This window comes from Desmodus rotundus, chromosome 11 (genome assembly GCF_022682495.2).
Source record: "Desmodus rotundus isolate HL8 chromosome 11, HLdesRot8A.1, whole genome shotgun sequence".
Classification (NCBI taxonomy): domain Eukaryota; kingdom Metazoa; phylum Chordata; class Mammalia; order Chiroptera; family Phyllostomidae; genus Desmodus; species Desmodus rotundus.
Window position 1 is genome coordinate 90,508,564 of NC_071397.1, and position 26,382 is coordinate 90,534,945.

General features: G+C 47.6%; 1 protein-coding gene across 6 annotated transcripts in view; it reads left to right on the plus strand.

Moving 5' to 3' along the window:
• SASH1 (SAM and SH3 domain containing 1) overlaps window positions 1-21,302 on the plus strand; it is a 290,842-nt gene extending 269,540 nt beyond the window's left edge. For all 6 annotated transcript variants that reach the window (XM_045188885.2, XM_053913928.2, XM_024551948.4 and 3 more), the window contains 9 exons: window positions 644-787; window positions 3,768-3,903; window positions 4,707-4,876; window positions 5,587-5,796; window positions 6,574-6,724; window positions 10,669-10,782; window positions 14,304-15,421; window positions 16,718-16,849; window positions 17,984-21,302. In XM_045188885.2, coding sequence (XP_045044820.2) covers window positions 644-787; window positions 3,768-3,903; window positions 4,707-4,876; window positions 5,587-5,796; window positions 6,574-6,724; window positions 10,669-10,782; window positions 14,304-15,421; window positions 16,718-16,849; window positions 17,984-18,247 — 2,439 coding nt within the window. In that variant the 3' untranslated portion in view covers window positions 18,248-21,302. The remainder of the gene's footprint in view (window positions 1-643; window positions 788-3,767; window positions 3,904-4,706; window positions 4,877-5,586; window positions 5,797-6,573; window positions 6,725-10,668; window positions 10,783-14,303; window positions 15,422-16,717; window positions 16,850-17,983) is intronic.
• Window positions 21,303-26,382: the final 5,080 nt, after the last annotated feature.

Genomic DNA, 26,382 nt, shown 5'->3' on the forward strand with positions numbered 1-26,382 from the left:
TAAACCAATAGTTTTATGTAGCCAATCTTTTAAACAATAAAAGAAAGTATGAAGTTTTTTTTCCCTCGCTCTTAGGTGTTGACTGTACTGATGCAGATCCGATCAGATGCTGACTTGTAATGACCGAGATTTCCTACTGTGTTCTCACCCTTTCCTGGGCAATTCTCTTACTGCCGTTCTCTTCTCCCCGACCTCTGGGATTATGTGAATATTGGTTCATCTAAATCACTCTTTACTGATGAAATGCAGTCAGTGGGTATTTAAAATGATGGAAAAAAGTATAATAGGAGAAGAATATACTAAGATTAAATAAAATAAGAAGTATCTCACATCCCACTTTAAACAAACAAAAGCCCCTTAGTGAGTAGCTTTCAATTTCTAATAAAAAAGATAAATAACAGACACCTGAAATGAATATAAAATAATGTTGAATGTCAACTGTAATTGAAAAATTTAAAAAAGTTGAAAAAAACAAAAGAAAAGTTAAATGATTAATAATATAGCCCTGATTTAACACAGGAAAAATTTCAAAGTCCTGGGGGATGCCAGGACTTTTCTGAGAGAGAACGTTAATGGTTTGGATAATAAAACCTGTTTGGGGACTTTATTTTCTGTGATTAGAGGAATTTGTTTTGTTTTGCAGGGTAAAGAAGGAGATTTTGTGTACAAGGAAGTCATCAAATCACCTACTGCCTCCCGCATCTCTCTTGGAAAAAAGGTCAAATCAGTAAAAGAGACAATGAGGAAGAGAATGTCGAAAAAATACAGCAGCTCTGTGTCTGAGCAGGTACGCAGCTGCCGAGCAAGAAGTCCCCGTGGTTCCTCCCGGTGGCCGGGAAGCCGAGGGCGGTCAGTGTGAAGTTGTAAATGGCACTAAACACAGACTTTCATTGGTGTTTACCTGGCTCTGGGACCATGCTCTGTTTCCGCAGGTGAACATTTGGTACCACAAGCACTTCTTAAGCACTTAGGGTCATTTTGGCACCATGCTTGGTGCTGAGAATACAAAATGCAGGCCTTAACTTCTTACTACATATAGATGGAAGGAAAGAGACATGTGAAAAAATGATACTTCTTTAGTGCAATGAACAGTAAAATTTACACACAAAGGAAGGATTTTATTTTCTAAAAATACCCCTTCCTAAAGTGGATGTCACCAGAATCGAATCTAAAAGGAAGACAATCAAGTTTCCTTAGGCAGCTGACTTCTCCAGTGCAGCCCAAGTTGTTCTAGAATACACAGCAGTCTGAGCAGCAAACTCAGAAAGCGCTTCCTGGCCACAGGTCTTGGATAGGAATCATGTATCCAAGGGGAGGTTTTTGCTCACCGGCTCTATCTGCAGCCATTAAGATGTCACAGAATTGATCCCCTCCAATTCTAGAGTATCCCATCACTAGAAAGAACAGTTTCCGTCTTAATTGTGTGGGTGGAGGGAATAAAGACCTGTGGAGAGCTGAGCCTTTCGCCGATTCTGACCATTAGGTTTTCAAAGCGCTCTCCTCCGGCACCTCTGTAGTTCATTTTGTAGTCTGTTGAAGTACTTGTGTGTGCTGGCTGTCTACCTGAACTATGTAGGTAATGCTGCTTTATCTACCAGATAAAACCAGGGATGGGGACTTTGTGGCTCCGCTGCTGCCCTCTGGTGGGCACAGTAAGCTAAAACCCAAGCATTGCCTCGTTTGGATCACTGTGAACACGGACTAGCTGGCTCCGCCATCCACATTGACTCAGACAAAGCCTGCAGGACATCTTCAGTTTGCATCAGTTTGCTGCAGTGGTTTTCACAGGGGCTGGGGGTGATTTTGCCCCCCCGCCCCACCTTGGGGCATCTGGGCAGTCACAGCTTGGGTGGAGTGGGTGCTACTGCCATCTAGTGGACAGAGACCAGGGAGGCATGCACAGGATGGCACCCCCTTGACATGGAATCAATCATTCATCCAAAATGCTGATGGTGCTCAGGCAGAGAAACCCTGGCTTACTAGCACTACAGGGGAAGTCGGGGCTGCCTCCAGTGTATCTTCCCTACGACTGTGTTCAGTATTCTTTGCATTTCTGGGCCGTCTGGGTGTGGGGGTGATGGTGGTCTATGTTTCTGACCAGAAACCAAGCAAACTGCACTCTCCTAGGAAGCCAGTGTTATGCCAATGAAAGCAGCGCCTCTCACATGAAGCACTTCATTTAGTTGGCTTTTCCCCTAAAAGCTCATGTAAATTTAACACCTGCAGGGGTGGTCTGCTTCATGGATCATAAGCATGGAACTTTCATGTCACTTGAGCATTTTTCTATAATTTTACTACTATATGCCTGTCTTGTATTCTTGGTTGTCTGCTTTTTAAAAGCAGTCATGTCACATAAGTGAAAAGAGAGAAGGGATAAGTGAACATTATAATACTTTTTGGGGAGAGGAGATTAATGTTGTAAGCTTTGTTTATTTTTTTTAACTTTTTAGTAAATATACCAACCCATCCAGTAAGGATTTTTATCTGCTCCGTTCCTGTTATGTGTCTCTTTCTTGCAATAGTGCCTATTGTTGTTGGAGGTAATCCAACATCACATACATATGTGATGAATAAGTTAATAATTTTTAAAAGCATTTAAGAACAGACAGTATCAGAGATGTATATTTGATATCACTATTTTAAAAATGAAAGCATGTGTGCTTTTAGCAGAAGCATAAAAAAAAGAACCTAGTTGGGTAGGTGTCTTATTTTGTGATTTAGAAATGAAACTATATTCAAGGACTAGTACTTTGTAGCGTCAGTAACTTCTCAATCATGGCACCTCTGTTGAGAGTTTTGTTTTCAACGTCATCTGCTCACTTTCCTTAAGTGTAAAGCACAGGCTATGTTGGATCAGAAGCGGCCACAGTTGTTGTCCTCAGATGTTTGCGGGCCCCGCAGACTCCTGTTAAAGTCCTTCTGATGAGTCGGCACCATGCAAATAACAGGTTTTGTTTGGACAGCATGGTGCGCCCAGGGCTGTGAATGTGCCAGAGAGGCTTCTGTTTTGGCAAGTAAACCCTTCTCACTGCCAGCTTTAGGGGAGAGGCACTGTCGCACCCGCATCAAATGAGCCTGCTGTGCCTCCACGTGCAAACGAGGGGCTGCCACGCTGATGGCACGGCCACCCCAAAAGTGACCTGAAAGGGGTATCACAGCTTTTTCCTAACAGCATGAAAAAGAACTGGGTGATCCTAAAGCCTGGGGACAACTGATAACAACTCAGACCTATGGACACTTCACAGACTGAAAAACAGTGTTCTTGCTACATATCTGGGTCCTAAGTTGGTATTTCATTAGCCAGTTTCAATAATTTGTGTTACTAGAAGCATAAGAATCTGGTCTTTTCTTTTTAAACAAGGAATATGCTTTTGTGTGTGTAAATGTTTCTCTTCAAATGATTAAATATTCCCTTACTCTAGTAGATTCTGCCCGATGTGCATTTGGAGTCCAGCTTCATTACTGGACTGTTGAATATGCCAGCAGTCTCTAAGCCTTTAACGAAATATTTCGTCTAGGAGGTAGATAGGGTTTTCTCGGGGATTTCAAGAACTTCTATTTGAGCATGAAAAATAATTTTTAAGTGTTTAATTAGTAGTTATATAGGCTACAACTTTAAAACGGAGTAAGAACATGGATTAAACAGCAGGAGAATGTTGGCTGAGGCATCAACTTTGATTGATTTAGTTTAGGGCTAAATTGCTTTGAATTACAAAACAGCGGTCATCCACTCTGATGAAACATACTTTTGTCAAACTCCACTGCAGGACACTAGCCTCGATGGAATGCCGGGCTCTCCTCCCTCCTCCCAGCCTGACAGTGAACACGTGGACAAGCCCAAGCTCAAAGCCGGGGGTTCTGTGGAGAGTCTGCGGAGTTCTCTGAGCGGACAGAGCTCGATGAGTACGTCTACTTTGTAATTGTAGATGCTTTCCTTAGGGATCAAAGTCAGACCTCCTGGGTGTCAGGTCCAGGCAACTTAAACACAAAGAAGCCCAAGTTTTCATCCTTTGGATGCTCTTAGGGAGCTGGACCTGCAAAATATCTGGACCTAGAGTCGTATTTGTTCAGTAGGTGTACGGCAGTGGCACAAAAGGCGGGTGGTGAGTTTTGATTGCAGAAGATAGGGAAGGGGTCTCAGAGGAAGGATCTGGAGAAAGAGGAGACATCTTCAAGGTCATTATGAAGGGGACCAATAGAGTAAGAGGTGGGGGAAGGGAGGACAATTATAAATGTCACTGATAACAAGTGCTGGTCGGCCACTCTGACCAGTGGTGGTGTCCGCAGAATGGTATGGGGGGAGATTCCTCCGTTAAATGCACCGCTTTAAAAGCACTTGGTCTTGGGCAAGTTACTTGACCTCTCTGAGTTTGTTTCCTCATTCGTGAAATGGGAGTAAAATGGTATGTCAGACCCCCTAGGGGTCGTCAGTGTGAAGGGCTTATGATGTCACCAGCATTGCTACATAAAGATACAACTTGCTGGAGTCCCACCTGTCCAATTAGCGGCTTAATTGGGGGTAATAATCAGAACATTCAGATACTCCCCAGACTCGGAACTGGGTCCCGCTCTGGTCCTGGCCTGCCTGCGGCTCACAGTGTCGCTCCTCTGCCCTCTAGTTTCCTAACCTGTGGTTCCTTCAGTGTCTTTCGGCTTTGCTCTGCGGAAAACCCATAGTGATCCTTCTTCCCGTGTTTCCTGTGCAGGTGGTCAGACCGTGAGCACCACTGATTCCTCGACCAGCAACAGGGAAAGCGTCAAGTCGGAAGATGGTGATGACGAGGAGCCCCCCTACCGGGGCCCCTTCTGCGGGCGCGCCAGGGTGCACACCGACTTCACACCCAGTCCCTATGACACAGACTCGCTCAAGCTCAAGGTGTGTCTCTGGCTGGCCTTAGACCAGGGCTCTTTGAGAGGTACTCTGTTCTTGCTGTCGAGTGCTGGGCTACGGTGGCGCTCCTGGCCAGTGTCGGCTACCTTCATAAGCTGGTCTCCTCCGCAGTGAAAATAACACAACTGGCCAGCATGTGGGACCCAGAGGCGGGTCTTGTGCTAACCCTCTGTCCTCACCACTTCGTCCACTTGGCCCTGACCTCTGACCTCAGCATTTCTCTGGAGTTTCTGTTGCCCTCTAGCCTCTCATTTCTGTGCTGTCTTCTGCTGAAGAACCCTTACTGCTCTCTCTCTATGGTCAGTGGTGTTTATATGGGACAGATGGTGTTCCACAAAATGTATGGGGCAGTTACAGAGCGGGGATTGCCGCCGGCATTTGATTCGGGAGGAGTTCTTTCTCTAAGCCCTAGGAGCTCTGGATGATGGTGAGGTATTCAGAGAGCCGGGCACCTCCACCTAGCCATGAGCACTGGGAGGCACCTCGCCTGTGAAACCTCCAGCCTGCGTGGAATCCAGCGCAGCGAGGAGGGTTCCATCCGGCCCTCTCCCAAACCCCCATTCATAAGGTCACTTGTGGAACCCTGATTCTGGCCTTTATAGTTTTCACGTCTACATGATTCATATATCTCCTCGAGTTGTGATTCTTGCTTAGAAGTGTGCCTAATGGAAAGATCTTTGTTCCCTGGGCCACAGAAAGGAGACATCATCGATATCATCAGCAAACCACCCATGGGCACCTGGATGGGACTGTTGAACAACAAGGTGGGCACCTTCAAATTCATCTACGTGGACGTGCTAAACGAGGAAGAGGAGAAGCCCAAGCGCCCCACCAGGAGGAAGAGAAAAGGAAGACCACCCCAGCCCAAATCTGTGGAGGATCTCCTTGATCGGATTAACCTGAAAGTCAGTGTCGTCCTGTTGTGGTCACACATTGCTTCTCCTTCTAAACTAAGCAAGCCGAGGAGGACACTTTCAGGGACAGGGAGGGGGTACTCATGTCTTCCAACAAGGGCGGCCCATTATTATGATGAGCAGCCATTATTGTGCAGAAATAGGTAACAGTATTCTAACACTGCCCTTGACCTTGACCTCTGCTGCGGGCATTAGCTAAGCCCCAGGTCATGGTTTGCTGTTAGCACCCCAAGAACAGCTTTCCAGGAGCTCTGAGCGTGGAGCTCCTGCCAGGAAGGGCAGTAAGCACCAACCCCTGCCCCCCTGTGCCCTCGGCTCCAGAGACCATAAGAAGTCCCTCCTCCCACATCTCCTACCATCATTCCCGACATCTAGCGAGGGGTGGGGGCTATAGTGGCAGGTTGCCTCCTCCTTGCAAAACCCTCTTGTTTCTGGGGAAGTCATAGTCCTTTCTGGAAAGGAAAGAAGAGCCTTCCCGAAGAAGAGCTGTGTGGTGCCAAAGCTGGCAGCTCATAGCACAGGCGCAATTAAAATGCAAGCCGGGGAAGCCCGTCTCAGCCTGCAGTGCGTGTCTTCTTAACCCGTGATTAATCACTTGCCTGCTAAGCCAAAGGACTGGGAGGTGCAGAGGCTTACAAATGATACTTACTTACCTTTCAATTAGCATAGAAATGACTGTGGGAAAAGTTTAGGGGTTTGAAGCTGGTCGTGGGTCGTGGATCACCGGGCTGGGCCTGCTGACGTGCTTCGACGTTCTTCCCTTCACAGGAGCACATGCCCACCTTCCTGTTCAATGGGTATGAAGATCTGGACACCTTCAAGCTCCTGGAGGAGGAAGACTTGGATGAGTTAAATATCAGGGACCCAGAGCACAGAGCAGTTCTCCTGACCGCGGTGGAGCTGTTACAGGAGTATGACAGTAAGTCGTCCCCCCCCCCCCCGCTGTCTCCGCACAGGGGTGTTCGTGTCAGAGCTCCATGTCCGCAGGTCACCAGCAGTCCTCCTGTAAGCAGCCAGCCTGTGCTCAGGGCCCCGGAGTCACCGTTTGGTCCTGCTCTCTCCACAGCCGAGGTCACTTTTGTGTTATGCCACACAGCACAGACATACATTCCCAGTGCAGGCCTCCCTGGTGATGCAGGAGCAAAGGACGGCCTTACTCTGATGTCTTTCCCAGCATGTGTCTAGGTCTAGGCAGTAGTTGAGGAAAACGCTGCTGCAAGTGGCTGAGAATGGAATTAGTTTCCTTAAGAAACACAGTAGCCATGGCGCTAGGAACTCTTGGGCTGTGGCCTTCTGCCGGTGCTTAGGGTACCCGGGCATGAAAGGGCCTGATGAATTGAGAGTGTGCTACGCAGCCGGGGGTTAGTCACGCCTCAGAGCACACGAGTTCTTCTCTCCCTGAATAGGTGGGCTCACGAATAAGTGAGATTCTTCAGCTTCCATTAAAGGAGGGGGACATGGCTGCAGTGAATGCACAGAGCAGAGAATTCCACATCCCAGAGGCTCGGCCGAAACGATAGCTTGTTTTTACAGAGCATGAACTGAATTCAGTGGGCTCGCGGCTTTTATGAAGTCTATTTGAATACATGGCGTCCTTTGCTCCGTTAACTTAGTCTCATCTCGCTCTTTACTCTTCAATGCGTTTTCTTCCACGTGCTCTGCTTCAGGGATATCCGTAGCTAATAGCATTTCTATTGGTAAGACACACCAAAACCATGGTTAATGGTGGAAAAAAATTATACATTACTGAAGGTATTGGGCCCAGGAGACAAGGAAGCAAGTGTCTCTCTCAGCCCAGTGACACAACTTCTGCTCGGGAGGTCCTCCCCCTAAATTAACTGATAACATGGGGGACCACACGCCGTCATAGAGATGTCTGACCCTTAGATAAACGCACTGCCTTCGCGGGCAGATCTGCAGGGCATTGTGTTCTGTAGTACGTGCTAGTTTATAATCAGGTGTCATTAGTGTTCGAGTTGTCTCTTGTGGGTCCATGGCCAGGCTGTGAGTTAAAGAGCCTGGCCCGGGGCCCGGCATGGCCAACCAGCTGTATTAACAACAATTAAAGTTAAATCATCTGGTCTTCTGGACCACATCTGCTCTGTAAAATAGCTCATTTGCTCTGCCTCAGATTCTGAGAACAGCTGGTTTATAAGCCCTATCCGTTTCGTCCTTTACCATTCAGAACGTAGGAGGAGCAATGCTGAAAACTTGAGTATAACGCAGGCTCTGGGCCGAGTCTCTGTTGTAATCTCATTGGCTCAGGCTCATTGTCCTTCCTGGAAGCACATCCTGTGGTTTGCACCAGGAGATATTTTGTAACGGGGAATCTTTGCCCAGCAGTGATGCTCACTCAGATGTCCAAGGAGGGCTCTTTGCTTCTTCCCAAATCTCCATTCAAATGTATGATGTGCCACCGCCACGGCATTCCTAACGCGTAAAACAGCACTTCTTGTGTTGGCTCTAAAACAAAGGCTTCCAGGGTGTGGGGGTGCTGATTAGTGATGAGGCTCTGGGTCCAGATTTTAAGAGTTTACATTCAGTTCAGTTCTGTGTTTAAGCAGTTTTCTAAGTAACTGATAATGTATAGGAACACAGTAGGTATATGTCCAACTAAATGTATAGACACTGGATAGATGCAGAGATCTACAGAGATTTCAGAGATCTTGCAAGTCTTCTAGCTCAGCCTCCCAAAGAGCAGGAAGCACAGCCACTAACCGCCCTGTGGCGCCCAGGCCTGGGCTGCGCCAGCCTTCCGGCTGGGTTCCCTGTGGAGGCGACTCTCGTCCGATAGCAGTGGGGTTTCAGCCCCACAACCCAGTCCTCTGCTCTTGTTTGTCTGTGAGAAATTTCATGGTTCTAGCTCCCCTTCTTTCCTCTTTGTACCTTGACATCAATTACAGTAAGTACACGGAGAGGATATGGCCTTGAATCTGCTGCACTTCCAAGGGGTGCCCCACCTCTTCATTCTCTCTGATGCAGTTTTCCGCTCAGTAGCTGCTGAGTGAAAGAAAGGGACATACGCCTCATGGTTTTATAAACTGGACTGTTTCCTAGGCAGTGTGAATGTGCCCTTCCCTCGGTGCTGTGTCTGATAAGGGTGGCGTCCCCAAAGAGGCAGACGTAGGCTGTGTCTTCCTGCAGCGGAGGGGCAGGTTTTCAGCGTGATTCCCATTGGTCAGCACTTTGGAGTCTGCTGACCAATGGAGTACAGCCGAAGCAGTATACTGAGCTGTCTCACAAGGACAGACTAGTTCATTCCTCTTCCCGGCTGTAACTGATACCTCAAAGCCCTCATTTTAGGAGTAATGATACTCCCTAAATAACATGCTAGGCTAGGACAAAGGCCACTCCAAATCCGCAGACCCTTCCACACAATGAGGACATCACCCTAGAATGTTCCATTTGTGCAGGGGACGGGGTAGGATTTGCTCTTGTGCTTCCGATTAGTTACTTTTTCATTCATTGTTTTAAAAATAACACTTCTTAACTTGGGGGTCTAATTTAAGGGCCTACTCTGCCATAATTTCGGCCACGATTCGTGTGATAAAATGCTTTCCACGTGCGAGATACAAACAGGAAGTGGTGAGCGGACAGCCGAAACATCCAGCACAGATGTGGAATGGCTGCCCTCTGCCTTCCCACAATTTATTTTACGTTTTTAATGACCCGAGGAAAGGCATCGGATTTCTGGTCTGTTGATTTCTTTCTTCCTCGTGTGTGCGGTAGGGAGAGGACGAGTGAAGAGAAAAGGAACGTCGTTCCTCGTGCAGCTGGTTATTTTGTGTAGAAGATGTTTTCCTGGTTTCTGTGTCACGGGAGCACGCATGTGCTCTGCGCAATAAGACAAAGAGGTTCTTCCTGAAACCTCAGTCCCAGGTCAGGCCGCACGTGCCCTTGTTATGCAACGCGCGGAGTGACACTGCTGGCTGGAGCAGGCCCCCGGGACTTCCCACGTGACTCACGCTAGGCGGACTTGCACGCCACGGAAACATCTGCTTCTCTTTAGAAGGCTTCCTTCGAATGAGGACGTCCACCTTTCAGCCATCTGCCCTAGGGGTAGTCATTCCTCAGCGCCCCACGTAGGATGCGCCCTGAGCCTTACCCTTTGAACAGAAACGCTGACCCAACGCAGAGGGAAGGAAAGCCCTCTCACGCGGGCCAGCCAGCACTAGGACTTACCGCTGGGCTCTTGTTGGTACAGGGCTCGGGTCCCCTTCTGCCGCCTTACTTCGTTGACATGTAATGCAAGGGCTGGCATGTGTCACCGAGGCCAAAGATAGCTTGAAAATTGGAATAAAATTTGATATTTCATTTGACACTTTTATATTAGCTTCTCAACTTGGAAAGCATGAGAGAAATAATTTAAAACACACATCTTAGAGATTTCTAAAAGGCAGAGGACTTAACAGCTCCTTGTGAAAGGGACATGCTCATGCTTCGCTTCTGCGCCGCCTCGCCATGGGACCAGCCCTCCGATTGCTCTCCCCCACCCCCACTGTGGACACAGTGCTCAGAATTCCTGTCTCAGTGACTGAGTGACTGGGCGACTGGCCCGAGGCCAGAGTCACCCTCTGAGTAACTTCAGGCATCGACATACTCCAAACGTACTCTCAATCTCCAAATTTATTTTCATGTGATACTTGAAGAGAAAAGAAAAATGTTTGAAAAGAAAAATGTTCAGATCTTATTCCTTTTGTATCTCATTTACTTGAAAATAACTAGCATTCTTCCAAAAGTCTAAGGCTTAAAAATGTGGGGTATGCACAGCGGTCACGGAGGGTAAAACCAGGTTTGGTTGACTTTGAAACCTCTGCTTTTCATTCCCTTTGTGATCCCATGCTTCGTGTTCCCCTTTTGCAGGTAACAGCGACCAGTCAGGGTCCCAGGAGAGGCTGCTTGTAGACAGCCAGGGCCTGAGCGGATGCTCTCCTCGAGACTCAGGATGCTATGAGAGCAGCGAGAACCTGGAAAATGGTAATGTCAGCATGGATAACCTAGCATGCATCTTCATTGCGAGCCTCTGGGTCATTTCCCAACCAACATCTGTGCTTTGGCTGATGGCTATCTCCCTTCCTTCGCCTGAGCTTTTGGGAAGTCCTGGCAATAGAAGGAGGAATTTTTCCAAGATTATTGGTGCTTCATTAAGATCCTTAGGAAGAACGAATGCCCCAAGAACCTAGGCAACTAACGTTCTTGAGAAATGACTGCAGCGGTCTTCTCATCAGTTACCCTTCTGTCCCCATTAGGGGGCAAGTGGAGAGTTCAGTACTAAACCTGCATGTCAGAAAAAGGGACCCTCAGCCTGCCGCTGTCCAGATACTCTTAGAGTCTCTGCATCCAGTGTGGGTCATCAAAGGAACGGTGGGGTGTAAAGTGAGGAGACCTGGGGTTTGGGCCCTGAATAGAACATTTATGAGCTGAAGACTTCGGTCAGATGACTTGTGTCTCTGAGCCCCCTTATTACTTCTAATATAGTAAGATAAGTTTCCCTTTCATGGATTGTTGTAAGACTGAAACAGAGCATAAGATATTGATAATACTCAGCATTTATTGAACGCTGACTGGAATTGGTCAGTGGGCTGGGAGCTTATGTATGTGTTACTGATTATCACTCAGACCCTGCAAGGCACATCTTATAGATGCAGACTTGGAAGCGCAGAGAGATTATACAGTGATTGAAGCCGTTGCTCTTTGCCTTCAGACCAAGCTCCTCAGCTGCCACCCCCGGCTCCTGGGAGGCTCTGGGCCAGTACTTTCAAACAATGCCCGACCCCATGCGCATTTGAGGTCCTTGCTCTACTCGGTGGCATCAGACATCAGCCAGAGGTGTCTGGGCTTCGCCGAACTTGAAGCCAGAAGGGATGTAGTTTGTACTTGTTATTACAATAAGTACCTCCCAAAACCATGGCTTGATTAAAATAAGTCAACCTATTTTTAAACAAGAACAAAGGCAGCACATACCACGGAGGACCTCTTTGCGTATGTCTTTGCAGTATGAGGGTTTGCAGGAGCCCCTCTGAGGACGTGATGCCAAGCCGGGGCACGCAGGGTTGGTTCCTTGGGCACCGTCATCATCCCTCAGCTCAGTTTTTCTTCTTCCGTGCGCAGTCAGCCTGAGCAGGGGCGGCCCTGTGTGTTTGGACCCAGCAGGCAAGGCAGGCAGGCTTGTTCGCTCAGGGTCCGCATTAGGGGGTGACTCCTTCGGTGAAGAGAGATTCTGGCAGTGGTCCATCAAAGGCTACAGGCTGAACGTACCTAATTGATAGTAAGAGAAAGTGAAAGGACTTGACTTTACCCAAACATTCATCGCTTCATTTTTTGCTGGAAGCTAGATCTCTGAAAATAAAGGGTATATGATTACATCTTAAAATATTACATTTTGCTTTTTAAAAAATCTCAAGATTTCTGACCAGCTACACTGCCCCCATCTACTAGGGAACTTCCTTCTCCCTCGGAAAGTGTGGCTGTGGGCTCAGTTACGGTCCCCACGCTCACATGGCTGGGCCGGGCCGGCCTGTGGCCTGGCCACTGGGAGTTATTAGAGAACACGTGTTTGTGTCCTTCGTCGGAGCTTTCTGTCCTTCCCACACCCGCTGCAAACGATGGCCTCTGCGAGCCGGTGGCTCATAGAATACGTCCTCCACAGTTACGTGCACATGAAAGGCATCTGGGGACAACAGGATCAGCCATAAATTTCATTTTGGAAAACAATGTAGGTGTATGACAAAGGTCTGAAATTGCTGCCAGTTTACAGTTCAGACAAAATAAAAGCACTGGAAAAGCAAGATGTTTTCAAAATAGATTTGACTTTTTTTTCCTTTTCATCTTACTGGATTTGTCCAGTTAATAGTTGGACAGAACTATTGGAGACATGGTACCTTGCCCACTCCAGCCCCACCCGTTGTTTATTCAAATATTAAACCAGGCTGCACAATCTATTCTAGTTCTCACTAGCAAAGCATTTTTGTAGAAGGGAAAATGAACGCAAGGCATGTTTAAAGGAGCCAATGCTTTTTATGCAGTTCATAACCTCTGGATTTTAACAGTGACCCGTGGTGGGGCCCTGCATTCCTCAGGGACCACAGGGGTGGGGGGGGGTGATGGTGGGAGGGATGGTGGCCCCAGAGGGGTGGGGCCGTGCCTGGGCTTTTACCTTGAGCCAACCCGCAGCTTTGATCTGTTTCACAGTATAAACGAAGCTTCATTTGAAAATTACTGACTTCCAAAGTCCAATTCCTGACAAAGAATGGGTCTGTTACCATGATGAGCTCAGGGCTAATCGTTTCCTTTCTGACCTGTCTGCCATTCTAGTTTGTAGTTAGCCTCTAATGTCCGTTCCTCCTGGCTGCTGTGTGAGGTGAATAAACTCCATCCAAAATACGTGCAGCCGTAAAACCCAAATTGTGTGTCCCCTATGTCCTCTTCTTCACGCAATAAAAACCAACACTTGAGTGTTGGAAACTGTCAGGTCCATAAGGAAAACAGTTTACCAGTTAGCCCATCCATCAGGGTCACAAAGCAGTGGCATCTTCAGTGTCTCGGCTGCAGCTGGGGACACAGCAATTACTGGGGAAGAGGGTGATTTGAGGGCCACACATCTTGTTGCTTTCCTCTAACAGTCGATGGGAAATTTCAGGGAGCTTGCTTGTCTCCAGTGGGAGAGAAATTGTCGGTGGAATGGGCTCCGGTGAACTCAGTACCACCATGGGTGGCTCGCCCCAAGCTCCCAGTGAAGCTTATCAAGCAGGAGCAGTGGTTAATACCAGTCAACAGTTGTCAAATAAGCGGATTATGTCTGGTTGATGGTTCACTCGGTAGTCTGACAGTTTATTTTAATCAGACTGATAATTCCTGGGGAATTAGAACCATGTCGATATTTTATAGATTGTCTCAGGCAAAATACTCACTGAAGCTTGTTCACTTGCTTGTACCAAGGTCGTTTGCTTCCAGGATTCATTTATTTTATACACAGAACACTGAGAGGGGAGGGCTTGGAGGAAGGTGTAATTTGAGAAGTCAGCAATGAATCCTAGGGGGCATCATTTATAGAACCTGTCCCAGAACTCAGTCCTCCTCCCCTCTGTGACTGTGACCTTAGGAAATTGTACTCACGGGACAGAAATCCCATCCATGTGGATTCTGAGTGGGGTTTCGGGTGAGAAACCTTCTTCCACACCGATTGCAGCTGGGACAGGCAGGAGGCCTAGGCTTAATTTTACTGCCTGACACAGCACACTTCCTTACTGCATAACTCAATTCATTCAGCCTCCAGGCACCCATTTATGAAGACTTAAGGATTTTTTCTAAAAATAAAAAGACCATAATAATCCTTTTGTCACTCAGCATCATAAATGGTGATTTTCTACCCTTCTGTGTATGTAAGTCAACAGTGGGATATGAGTTGGAGCGTTCCGTTGCATAAGCACACCTTTCCACGTCAGTTTGATTGATTCACCTTTCAAGGTGTGATTGTAAACCATTTCCTTATCTCACAGGCAAGACCCGGAAAACTGGCCTTCTCTCTGCCAAGTCCTCCACCGAGTCCAGCTTGAAGGCTTTCAACAGGAATCAGCTGGGCAACTACCCGACCTTGCCTCTGCCGAAGTCAGCAGACACACTGAAGCCGGGGCAGGAAAACAGGCTGGGCCGGGGTCTGACCCCTCACACGTCCGAGTGCTGTGATCCGCCGTGCGTGACTGGCTTGAATAAAAACCGGAGAAGCCTCCCCGGGTCCATCTGCCGGAGCTGTGAGACCCTGGAGGGCCCCCAGCCCGTGAAAACCTGGCCTCGCTCCCATTCCCTGGACGACCTGCAGGGAGAGCCTGATTCTGAAACAGATGTGCCTAGCACAGCGACAGAACCCTCCCCTCAGATTGCACCAGAAGTGCCACAAAAGACAGCCCCCTCCATCACCATGGTCCCCAGCCCCAAACGAGATTCCACCATTGACAATGCATTGCTCCTGACCCAAAGCAACAGGTTTTCTGACCCCCAGAAAACGACCCTGAAGAAACTGGGCAGCGCAGGTGTGGCCTCTGCACGCAGCCTGTCGCCTCCCCCATGTTTACCCAGAAACCAAGATGCTCAGCCTCCCGGAGTCAGACATAGTTTAACAAGGACTGCTCTTGAGGGCCCCCGAAGAGGACTCGACTTTGAAGGAACCTGTCACCCCCCGGGCACCAAAGAAGGTGAGCAGAAGGGCCCTGAGGCCAAAACACCGGCCAGACACCCCACGCAGCCTCCGCCTGTTCCTGCCAAGAAGAGCAAAGAGCGCCTGGCCCTGGCCAACGGCCTGCACCCTGGTCCCCCAGGCCCCAGCATACCGTGCCTGCCCCTGAAAAAGGGTGGCTCCGGCGGCCCCAGCGACTGCCACTCACCCCAGGCTTCTAGACCTCCATCCAGGCAGGAGCCCGGCAGCCCTCCGAGCTCCAGGCCGCCGCCCTGGCTCTCGGAGCTGCCCGAGAGTGCGAGCCTCCAGGAGCACGGCGTGAGGCTGGGCCCGGCCCTGACCAGGAAGATCTCCTGTGCCCGGGGGGTGGATCTGGAGATGCTCACTGAAGACAAGTTGCGAGCCGAAGGCATCGATCTCACCGAGGAACCGTATTCTGACAAGGTATCAAAGGCCCTGGCCCCACTTCACAGGCCTCTGCTTTCATAAGCCGAGCAGCCAGGCGAGAAGAACACCAGCTGACCCAGGAGGTCAGCCTGGAGGTGGGGGCCACTGTGGCAGTGAGAGCGCAGGGGGTCCACAGCGGGGCCTCTGCCACTTGGTGGTGGCACCAGTGGGAGCACAGTGTCCAGGTTAAATGCAAATATGGCTTTGGATTTTCTTTTCCATGCTTTTCTTTCTCTCTGTCTCTCTCACTTTGCCTGTTTGTTTTTAATTTCTGGCAGCTATGCATTGCAGGGAGAACTACCCGGCAGTACTAGGACTGGTTCCCGAAAGGCTTGGTCTAGAGCAGAGGACAAATCTGAGGTCCAGTTTTCCTCTCTTAACTCAATATGGATGGTTTTAGACATTAACAAATCCACATTTCATTTTCCTATATGTAAAGTGGGATTAATAACATCCTACATAACCACCTCCTAGAGCTATTATTAGGAGCAAGTAAAATAAATGTGAACATACTTTGAAAATTATAGAACCCTATGCAGATAACAATAATTGTATAATTATCTCGTATGGGTAACAAGGGAAAGATTATGCGGAAACACCATGTACTAAAAACATTGAGCTCTATAGTGAAAACTCATTTCTCATTTGAAAAAAAATAAAGAGTCGATCTACCAATCCCACGACAACTTTGAAAACAAATGAGAATAGATAGAGCCGTACATGGCTCCTGGAAATGCACGCTTCATTATAATGCAGTTCCTGGGCGTCTTTGTTATAAAGTTGTTATGACCACAAATGACTGACAGTAACATCCTCCTCCTTAATATCTGAAGAATGAACCCCTTTGAATGAGAAGCAGTGAGAACTGTACTCCACGGTCCAGTATGGCTGGCTGATGTGGGCGGTACGGCCCCAGCCGATGAGGCACAGCAGTAGACGACTGTAGAACCAGAAGTTTGCCCCTCTCCCCTGCAATTCAGGAACAGTTTTCAAACAAACATCTTACCAAATGATCAGGTACAGTGAGCTGAGGGCAGTGGCCCCCCAAAATGCAGGATGATTGAGTTTCAAAACATTTTCCTGGAGTTCATTACTACCCAAAACATAAAGATGTAAAAGTATTCCCTCCAAAACGTCCTGACTATGGAGAAAATGCTCATTTGCAATGCAAACTTCCGGTGCTGTTTCCCAGGAACTAAATGTCTTATCCTGCCAAATGTTTGCTGTTCTTGGAGAAAGAAAGGTCCTTGCCAGGATGCCTGACCACGCCTTTCTGTTCCCCGCCCCGCGCAGCACGGCCGCTGTGGGATCCCCGAAGCCCTGGTGCAGAGATACGCGGAAGACCTGGAGCAGCCGGAGAGGGACGTCGCCACCAACATGGACCAGATCCGGGTGAAGCTGCTTCGCAAGCAGCACCGCATGGCGGTGAGCAGCCACCTTCCGGGGACCGCCCCTCCCCGCTGTTTGAGTCCACTTAGTCTCAGAGCGGGAAGCTGCGTAGCCCAGGGCTTCTAACCACCAAAGGAGACGCCTGGGGGGGGGGAGCAAGCAATACACATTCAGCCCCCGGAGTTTTAAAACACCATTTCAGAAAGGAGAAATGAAAGTTATGCACACTCCTGGCGCTATGAAAAAGTTCAGCCCGGCTGGTCCTTTGTCTGCACATATGTGACAGTAAACACGTGGCTTTGAACCCTCATTGTTTTCAGTGGTCGGAGCACGAAGCTAGTTCTCGAACTAAACTTCTGTCCCGGTATCCGTATTTCAGACTGGTCCAGCAGGTGATGCGTCCTAGTTGAGCCAGTCCATATTGGTGAAACATTCAGGTTTTTTCCAGTTTTGAAATGTTCAGTAGTGTAGTGAAAAACATTCATAATAAGTCTTTGTAGGCGTCTGAGGTTCACTTCTGATGGTCCGTTCCTGTAAGAGGGTGGACTTTGTCAAGGCCGCACAAAGTCCCAGGGGTTTCCCCTTGGGGTGGTCAGTTACCTTTTGAAAGGTACAGCATCTGGTCTTCCCAGACGTGTTTATGTCCCTGCCCTAGCCAATACTTGTTATTATTTTAGATTCTTTGTAACTATATCGATAAAATATTTAATCGGTTAGTTAATGTGGATGCAAAATATAACAAAATCTACTTTATGAACAATCACTGAGTATTTTCCTTTTCACACGGTCACACGGGACTGCCTCTTTAATTGGCCATGTTCAGTGTGCAGTAACTGACTATACGAGACACCTTCTTGAAGAGCGTGTCACCATGAGACAAAATAGCCAGAAATATAGAGCTCACAGTTTGGAGAGTTGGACACATAACCCGACTTACACCTAATTCCGAGTACCTTCCAGAGCCTCAAACACTTCCTTGAAAATTTGTCTCACCTTTGAGAAGTCAAGGAAGGACTCTTTCCGTGTCTCCTGGTCTTTGACATGTCCTAGCATCATCGCTTGCTGACAGCATTGCGGTGAATATGTTAGTAATGGCCTCCGGCATCTAAGAGGCAGCCCTCCGACGACATGTGTGGAAGCTTCCTCAGATTGTTTTCTCTCTTTATCCAGATCCCAAGTGGCGGACTCACAGAGATCTGCAGGAAGCCCCTCTCTCCCGGCTGTGTCTCCTCCGTGTCGGATTGGTTGATCTCCATCGGCCTGCCCATGTACGCCAGCGCCCTCATGGAAGCGGGGTTCAGCTCCCTGGGCCAGGTGCCTTCTCTGTCCCACACTTGCCTTCAGGAGGCCGGCATCACAGAGGAGAGACATATAAGCAAGCTGGTGTCTGCAGCCAGACTCTTCAAACTACCGCCAGGCCCCGAGGCCATGTAGCCAAGCCCGGAAGGGACCGCCCTGGATGAGAGCCACCCTTTCACTGTGCTTACGATGCTGATGCCATTCCTCCTTCCCCGGACAAGCAGACCAGATCCAGAGGAGTGGCCCGGTGTGTGGCCAAAAAGCGCGAAGCCTTGGCACAGGACTGATGGACCCTCTCTTTCCCAGAAAAGCCCCTTTGAGGAAATTGGTGTGGTTCTCTTCGACCCCCAAAGAAAAGACAAGCACTTATTTTTATTTCCAGAGCATAATAGAACCAAGATGCCAACTTGCCACAAATGCTGTGCCTCCGGTCTGTCTGGGTGCACTGGGAAGAGGGCTGGGGGCGGAGGGAGGGGCAGCCTGTTTCGTTTCTGCTAGTGCCCTTGACCTGTCTGTCACCCTGCAGGATACCCGAGGACCAGACAGGCTTAGCTAGGCCAAAGTAACAGACTCGGGAGTGATTGTACACGGTTGACATGCTCATTGGTTCAAAAGTAAGAAAATCTGCACTAGGAAAAAAAAAATAGTCCTATTCTCCTTTAGATAAACAAGAGACATTTTAATAATTGCTTTCTAGCAATCAGCTTTTATTTGCCTTAATATGAGCTTTTAAGCAGTTACCTAACTAGTGTTCACTACCCTGTAACCATAGTTCCAAATCTTCAGCTTAGACTGCCGTCTAACGTACCCGGGGTGTTTCCAGCAAAGAAAGTGGGCTTTTCTGACGACCTCATTCTAACAGGGCTTATTTTGTAGGAGTGTTTCTCGGGCACAGATTTCATGTTGGCATTCGGTTGTCAAACCAACTACACACTCCAGTGAAACCTATCCGGAATTCACAAAGCGGTCATGTGTGCACTTGTGAGTGTTTGGGGGGATGTTTAGAGTTGGTCGCAGCGTGGACTTGGCCTCCTGACCGCCTCCGTTCCCGCGTCCTGCCATCGGCTAGCCAACACATCGCCTTCTCGAAGCGTCCGTGTAAGGCTGGGTTGTTCAGAAAGATGTTTTCAAAAAGGGAATTAGTTTAAAGAGAGGTTTTTAAGGTTTTTCTTCAGTTTTACAATTAAGATATTGTTTTTCTTCTTATTTAGATAGTTCTTTTAATTCAAATAAAGGTTCCTTTTGGAGCCAGACAAACCACATTAGCTATGTATTAAGTATTTGCATATTTTCCATTGTTTCCCACTGATTTCAGCATATTCTATCCTCTTTTAGTCTTGTGTCTGACTTTCTAGCAAAATGAAATTTAGACAACTATACTAGTAAGGCTTCCATTGCTTACAAAATGATTTTGCTTTATGTTCTTATCGTGAACACTATTCCAAGCATTGAATGTCATCATTTACAATAGAAACACTTTAAACGCAAAGCCTTGATCAAAAGTTCTTTAATATTTTATCTACTCACTCAAACAAATGATTTCCCTCAGGGAAAAAAAAAGTGATTTCATTAATTACAAAGCCATCTTTAGCATTTGCTTTATATACTTAGATCCATGTTTCTGAGGAAAAGGGTGTTCTCAGGTGATAATTTCTTTTTCATGCCTTGGTATGCATTTAAAAAAATTATATATATTTCTTCAATAATCGTTTCTGTAAGATGCCATGTGAAGAAGTTGTGGAAATCTAGAATAAAAAGCTAAAGCTGCCACATTTCTGTGGCACTCTTCAAAAGAGCCCGTGTTTGTCACTTCGGGTTGGGACATCCCTGTTAGCAGAGCCCGCCTGGTAAGGAGTGCGCCTGCAGGGCTCTCCGGTGACTGCGACCCGCTCTGAACGGGCTTCTCGGCTGTTTGTGCAGTGACCTCAGTGTGACATGTAAGAGGCCCGTCCCCGAGTGTAAGGTGAGCAAATACCACACAAAGGTCCCTAGGTAGGTAACAAAGGGGAAGGAGGACTCTTGCCTGACTTCCCAAGTTTTAATTCATTTTCACTGTAACGTTTCCATTGAAGTAAAAATGGTACCGGAAAAGGGACTTTTCTGAGCTCGAGCTTTTGAGAATGCCAAACCGTATTTTTGTCAACTCTTCTTCGGAGATCATTGCCTTTGCAGAGAGAATTCCAATTCAGGGACCACGAATAATTGTCGGTGGGAAGGTCTTCCTAATCTGAAAGGTCTGAGGTGGTTTTTACTTTATTGTGCTTTTTTAAATCCTTTTTTTTTTTTTTATCATTTGTATTTGTTTGGTCTTCTTTTGCTTTGAACTTTTCATCTGATCCTAGAAAAGCCTCAGTGCTTGTGTGTGACTTTTGACTGAGGTGGTTTGGGGCCACCTGTGGACAGAGAAGACAGGTGGTAGGTGTTGGCAACATCCAGGTTGACTCAGGTGCACTCGGTTCGGAATGTGGAGGAACGGGGAAAATTGTCTCTGGAAAGCACAAAGAAACCTGGACTGGCAGCTAGGCTCAGGTAGCTACGTACCCGTTGTGTGAATTCTTACTCTGAAGCTGTCCAGAAGGAAATGCAGCCAGCCCCAACCACTATTTACATTCCCAAATAACCAAGTAGGAGATGGGTTTTTAAGGCCTGCCTTAGTCAGAGGCTCTTTTCTCTGTCCTGAACCTAGGGGGTGGGCAGCATTGGAAATTACTGGTGTATTGGTAATCAGTTCCTGACATAGCAAAGTTTGCTTTCGTAACTGCAGCAAAAGAAGTCCGTTCCCCAAGTCAGTGCTGCGTGTGTGTGCGCTGTATCACCTTCAGAAAGATAAGTCTCGTTGTCTGAGTCCAAGTTACCTTGATTTTAAATTGATAGAGAAAACAAACTGTCAAGCAAGTTATATAACAACTAACAACATTGCACTTTCTGTATATGAAATCAGTATTTAAATAACTTATTTTTCTCCATTGCTGTTTTTAAACATTGTAAGTAGCTGTAATATACCAGTACCAATATGTCCTTGCGATTGCTTCAGCCCAAGAAAGCTGTGTATTGTCTTAAAAATTGTAAAAATTATTGTGATGATTCACTTAGCAAAGAGAAAGGACGGAAGGGTTTTCCTATGTATCAAAACTTGTCTATAATTGTCATCTATGTACCTAGAAAAAATAAATAAATTTCTTCAGTTGAATATGCCTCTTTTTTTGTTGTTCCTGGGATATTTCAAATATGAATGGGAGAGTGTGGTTTAATAAAATATATTATAAAAGTAGTAGTATCTGTATATAAGTACTTCTGCCACAGCACCGATTCTCTTTACCAATTTATTGCAATTTTTTGTTGACTGTTGCAAAATCAAGTCATATGATCCCAGCATCCCAAACCAGAAAGGGACTGGTGGAAATCGTTGATCGGACAAGCCCATCATTTCAGATGAGTTTTGAGGCTGCATAGGTGGTTGACTTGCCCAGTGTTACACAGTTAACAAAAACCCAAATTTTGTATTGACAGAGGAAAAAAATCTAGCCTGGGATATTCTAGAAATTAATTAACTCGACAGAAGTCCTTTTCAACATTGGTGTACCACATTTGACAAAAACGTGTTTTGTATTGGGAGGGAGGATGTTTGTAATAGAAAATTTTGAGTAGATAATTCATGTGCTTGAGACTTGAGACAAAACAACAGAAAATCACTGTCAGCTGGCCCGGCCAGCTGTTTGTTTTACCACAGGTAGGTATTACAACCAGTGTTATGCTCTATGTAGTTGCAGATTTCACCGTACATGTATTTTTCTGTACAGGAATGATGGTGTATTCTTCACACTTCGCCCTGCTTTTAAATTCAGTGTATCTTGGAGGTCTTGACATGTCAGAGGCACCCCCCCCCAACGCCATTCTCTTACTGGCTGCTTAGTATTTAGTTCTTCAGATAATTTGTTTAACCAGTACTCTGTGAAAGGACAAGCTTTTGCTGTTATAAAAAGGCTGTTATGGCCCTGACCGGTGTGGCTCAGCTGGTTGGAACATATTTCATTGCTGAAAGGTTGCGAGTTTGCTTTTCATAGCTGAAAAGAGCCCTTGTCAGGGCACATGCCTGGGTTGCAGATTTAATCCCTGATCTGGTGTGTACAATCCCCGGTCCAGGGGCATATGAGAGGCAACCAATTGATGTTTCTCTCTCACATCAATATTTCTCTCCCTCCCTCTCTCTCTAAAAGCGATGGAAATACGTCCTTGGTCGAGGATAAAAACTTTAGAAAGCTGTTAGGAATACCCTTGTATTTAGCATGTGGAATTGCTGTGTTAAAAGTATGTATTTTAAATTTTGATAGAATAATTTAAATCCACTGGTGGATTTTATTAAAGGAAGTTTTACCATTACAGCTTTTATTTATGAGTCATTGTCTTAATCCCCACTCCCTCTGTCCATTTTGTAAATGGAAATATTTCACGTACTCTTAGAGTTGGCGTTTGTCTGAAGTGCTACATTATTTTAAAGAACTAACCGTACGCATCTGATCTGATGTATCTCACGAGGGCCTCTGATATTCCATAGCTCAACTCACATTACTCTTTTGTTACGATTTCTAAGAAGCCATGACTGGATTCTTGTTTGTTCTGACCTGGCCTCATATATAGAAACATAGGTTGCACTCACTTAGAAGTGATAAGAAACATAAATTTGATTAGGGAAAAGAGTAAAGGGAAGGGTGGGACTCCTTCTTTCACCACACTCATTTGGAAGCCTTGGAACAATGACTTTCTTTCCTGTTAGCTGTGAAGACCCACTCAGAGCCAACACAGTGCTTCCTTGGAGGGAAGGAGACAGACAGGAGGGATGCTTGCTCAGGTGTAGGTCTGGACACCTCATCAGGGGCCCGTGGCAGCATTATTGGGAAACATTCTAGTTCTTCAGAGAGCACCCCTCCAATGGGGACCAAGAAGAGCACTCTGGAAAGGGAACCTAGCTGTCACCTCTGGTACACTTGCATGAAAACTCCCGAGAAGTCCTATCAAACCATGTTTGAGTCCCGTATGGAAGGGCGACGCCAGGATGTGTGTGGGAGCCACTGCAGTTAAGAGTAATCTGACCAGAATTTGCCACCATCCCGTTTGTCCCTGAACGTGGGCAGAGCCACACGAAAGATGTGAACAGAGGGCTGTGGGAACCACGGCGTTCTTGTCGGTCCTCACACGTAGAGTCAAGCTCTCACCTCAGGCGTTCATGTGGGTTTTCCTCTGGGTGCTCTGACCTGGAAAATCCGCAGGTCCCTCCTGCTCAAAGGTGACACTCAGAGCCCTGTCCTGTCTCTGTCACCTAAAATTGCCCCCTCCTGTAGCCTTCCCTTGGCCACCATGCCGTATTCCTGTACCTGCTCTGTTTTCCCCATGCCATTGGTCACTTTCTAAAACACTATATACTTCATTTCTTTGCTATGCCAATTGCTTATAAATTGTCTTCTGCTGCAGCTGAAAGTCCAGGAATGCACAGGTTTGCTCGCTGATGAGCCTGAACCCCTACACCTGACACATAGTACCTGTTGAAGGAATGACTATCCCTGAATCGCAAGCCCTTGAATCTGAATGTTAAAGCTGGAGATGATGTGCTTTAATCCTCTCAGTTTACAGGTGGGAAACAGAGACCCGGAGAGGTAACAGGAGCTGCTGAGGTCGTACTCAGATGGCTAGTGACAGAGTAGGTGGAAAAGAGGCAGACCCTCTCTGCCAAGGCTTCGCTGGAGCATGTCAGCATCGTGGCTTAAGAAATCAGAGCAAGCCAGAATTTCCCAGAGCTGTTTCCTGCGAAAACATTCTTGCTGAGGGAGTAGTTGCTGCAGCGTGTGGCCACCAGAGGGCACTGATGTGCCAGATGGAAGGCCGAACCTGGCGCCTGCAGGGCGGGAGGTGAGAGGAGGAATTTCCAAGGTAGGAAAGTGCCCAGCTGCGCAGCCAGGGGGAGCAGAGGGCGCCGCCAGACCCCGGACGAAATGAGGTCGTGGGAGAGAGAGCAGGGCTGCCACGACTCTCCCAGTTAGCAGGACCCTGCAACCAAAGCACCTATTAAAACATCACTGGAGAATGTTGACTAGCGACCAGCAAAACTTAACAAACTCCGCTTTTATAAACCTTGTGGAGCTCTTGGCTCCCTGCATTACTACTTCCTTCAGCTACCAGAGCGGGGCGACTCACCTCCCGTTGCTGCACAGAGTAGGGCTGGGGTCATTGAGTGCACTGATGCCCTCCCGCCTGCCTGCGGGAAGAGAGAGCTGGGGGAAAGAAGTGTTTAAGAGACCCTAAAATGAAGTCCTAAACTTCAGATGTCGTGCAGCGAGATGGCAGACCAGGCTCATTTTGTGTTTATTTATTTGAATGGCGTTTTACGGTGGTGGCCCAGAACAGCCTGACACTGTAAGACAGTGGCCACCATTCAGGCCAGCTGCTCACGGAGCCTTTACACTGTGACTGCAGTGGACGCTGCACCCCCTTTTACAGCGGAGGGACCTGCAGTCACAGGTGTAGGTAGAAGAGATGAGAGTTGACCTTGTTTTTTTATTGTATTTATTATTATTATTTAATCCTCACTGGAGGATGTGTTTATTGATTTTTAGGGAGAGAGGCAGGGACAGAGAGAGAGAGAGAGAGAGAGAGAGAGAGAGAGAGAGAGAGACATCGATGTGAAAGTTACACATCCATTGGTTGCCTCCCACACATGCCCCAACCAGGGATTGAACCTGAACCCTTCCGGTGTAGAGGACAATGCTCCAACCAACTGAGCCAGGGTGACCTTGGTTATTTTATTCTGAAGCCCTTTGCTTAGCCACTACTGAGTAATTCCCTGGTTCTCAGCCTGAGCAACATGTTAAAAATGAAGTGTATCAGTCTGGGTCCCACCAGGAACTCTGAAGCAGTAGGAGACATGCATTGAGAGGTTGATTGCACAGATCGGCTTTGGTGAGCACAGGGCTGGCTGAGCAGGTGTGAAGGCCACGGGGCACGTTGCCCAGAGCAGCAGGCTGGAGCCCTCGGCCCAGGCTGCAGCTTTGTCCACGGGCAGGGTGTCTTTTTTCCGTGGGGACACCTCAGCTCTGCTCAAAAGGCCTTTCCAGAAGTTGAATCAGGCCCACCCAGATTTAGTCTCCTTTACTTAAAGTCAACTGATGATGGACTTGAATCGCATCTACAAAATGCCTACTTAGTGCTTGATTAAAGAACTGAGGGCCGTAGCTGCCCTGGTTCGGGCCGCTATGACAGAATACCAAAGACTGAGTGGCTTCTCAACAGCAGAAATTGATTTCTCACCGTTCTGGAGGCTGGAAATCCGAGATCAGAGTGTCAAAGTTGGCAGGTTCTGGGGAGAGCCCTCTTCCAGGTTCCAGACCGTGGCCTCTTGTTGCATCCTCACAGGGTGGGAAGAGAAAGAAGCAGCCAGCTCTGTGGTGTCTTATAAGGGCACCAGCCCCATTCATGAAGCCTCCACCCCCTGACTCACTTAATCCTGATCCCCTCCCACGGGCTCTACATCCCTATACCATCCCATCCAGGTAGGGTCTCCACACATGAACTCCGGGGGAACACAAATATTCAGTCCATGACAGTAGCCTAGCCAAGCAGATGCATTAAAAACACCATTATACCTCAAAAGCTTTTGACAAGTAGGCCTCTTGGGCCCCACCCCAGACCAACTGGACCTGAAACTCTTGGGATGGAACCTGGACACTCATTTCTTCTTTTGTCGTATCTCTCCCCAGGATACCCTGATGCATGGTGAAGGTTAAGAACTTGGAGTATTGTCAGGGAGCTGGGGGCCTTTGGAGTTTGAACTGAGCCCCCAGGACACGCTTTACTCTGTTGGGAGCATCCTAGAGAAGACAGCGCCCAGGCTGGAGACCAGGCTGAGTCACTCAGGTCACAAATGTCCCACGGGAATTAGTGACTACTTCCCTGAAACAGAATCACTGCCAGGTGCCACCAAGTGACTGCTTGGGTGTCTGGTGTATCCACGTAGACAGAAAACTAACTGGTCTTTTTTTTTTTTTTTTTTTTTGATAGCTTCTTCAAGTCCTGCTTAGCCAGGCTTGTAAGAGCTCACATTCTAAACTCTGAAGGGGCTCAGGCTTTCCCCAGAGTGGGAGCTCCAGTCAGAATTGAGTGGAGTCATGCAGCTGGAGTCAGGAAGGCTAAACAGGCACTGGCCTCTCTCCTGGTGCCCTGTCTTCCAGCGTGGTCTGCGCGCAGCTGGTCTGGGACAGTAGACCCAGGAGAGCCCCCAG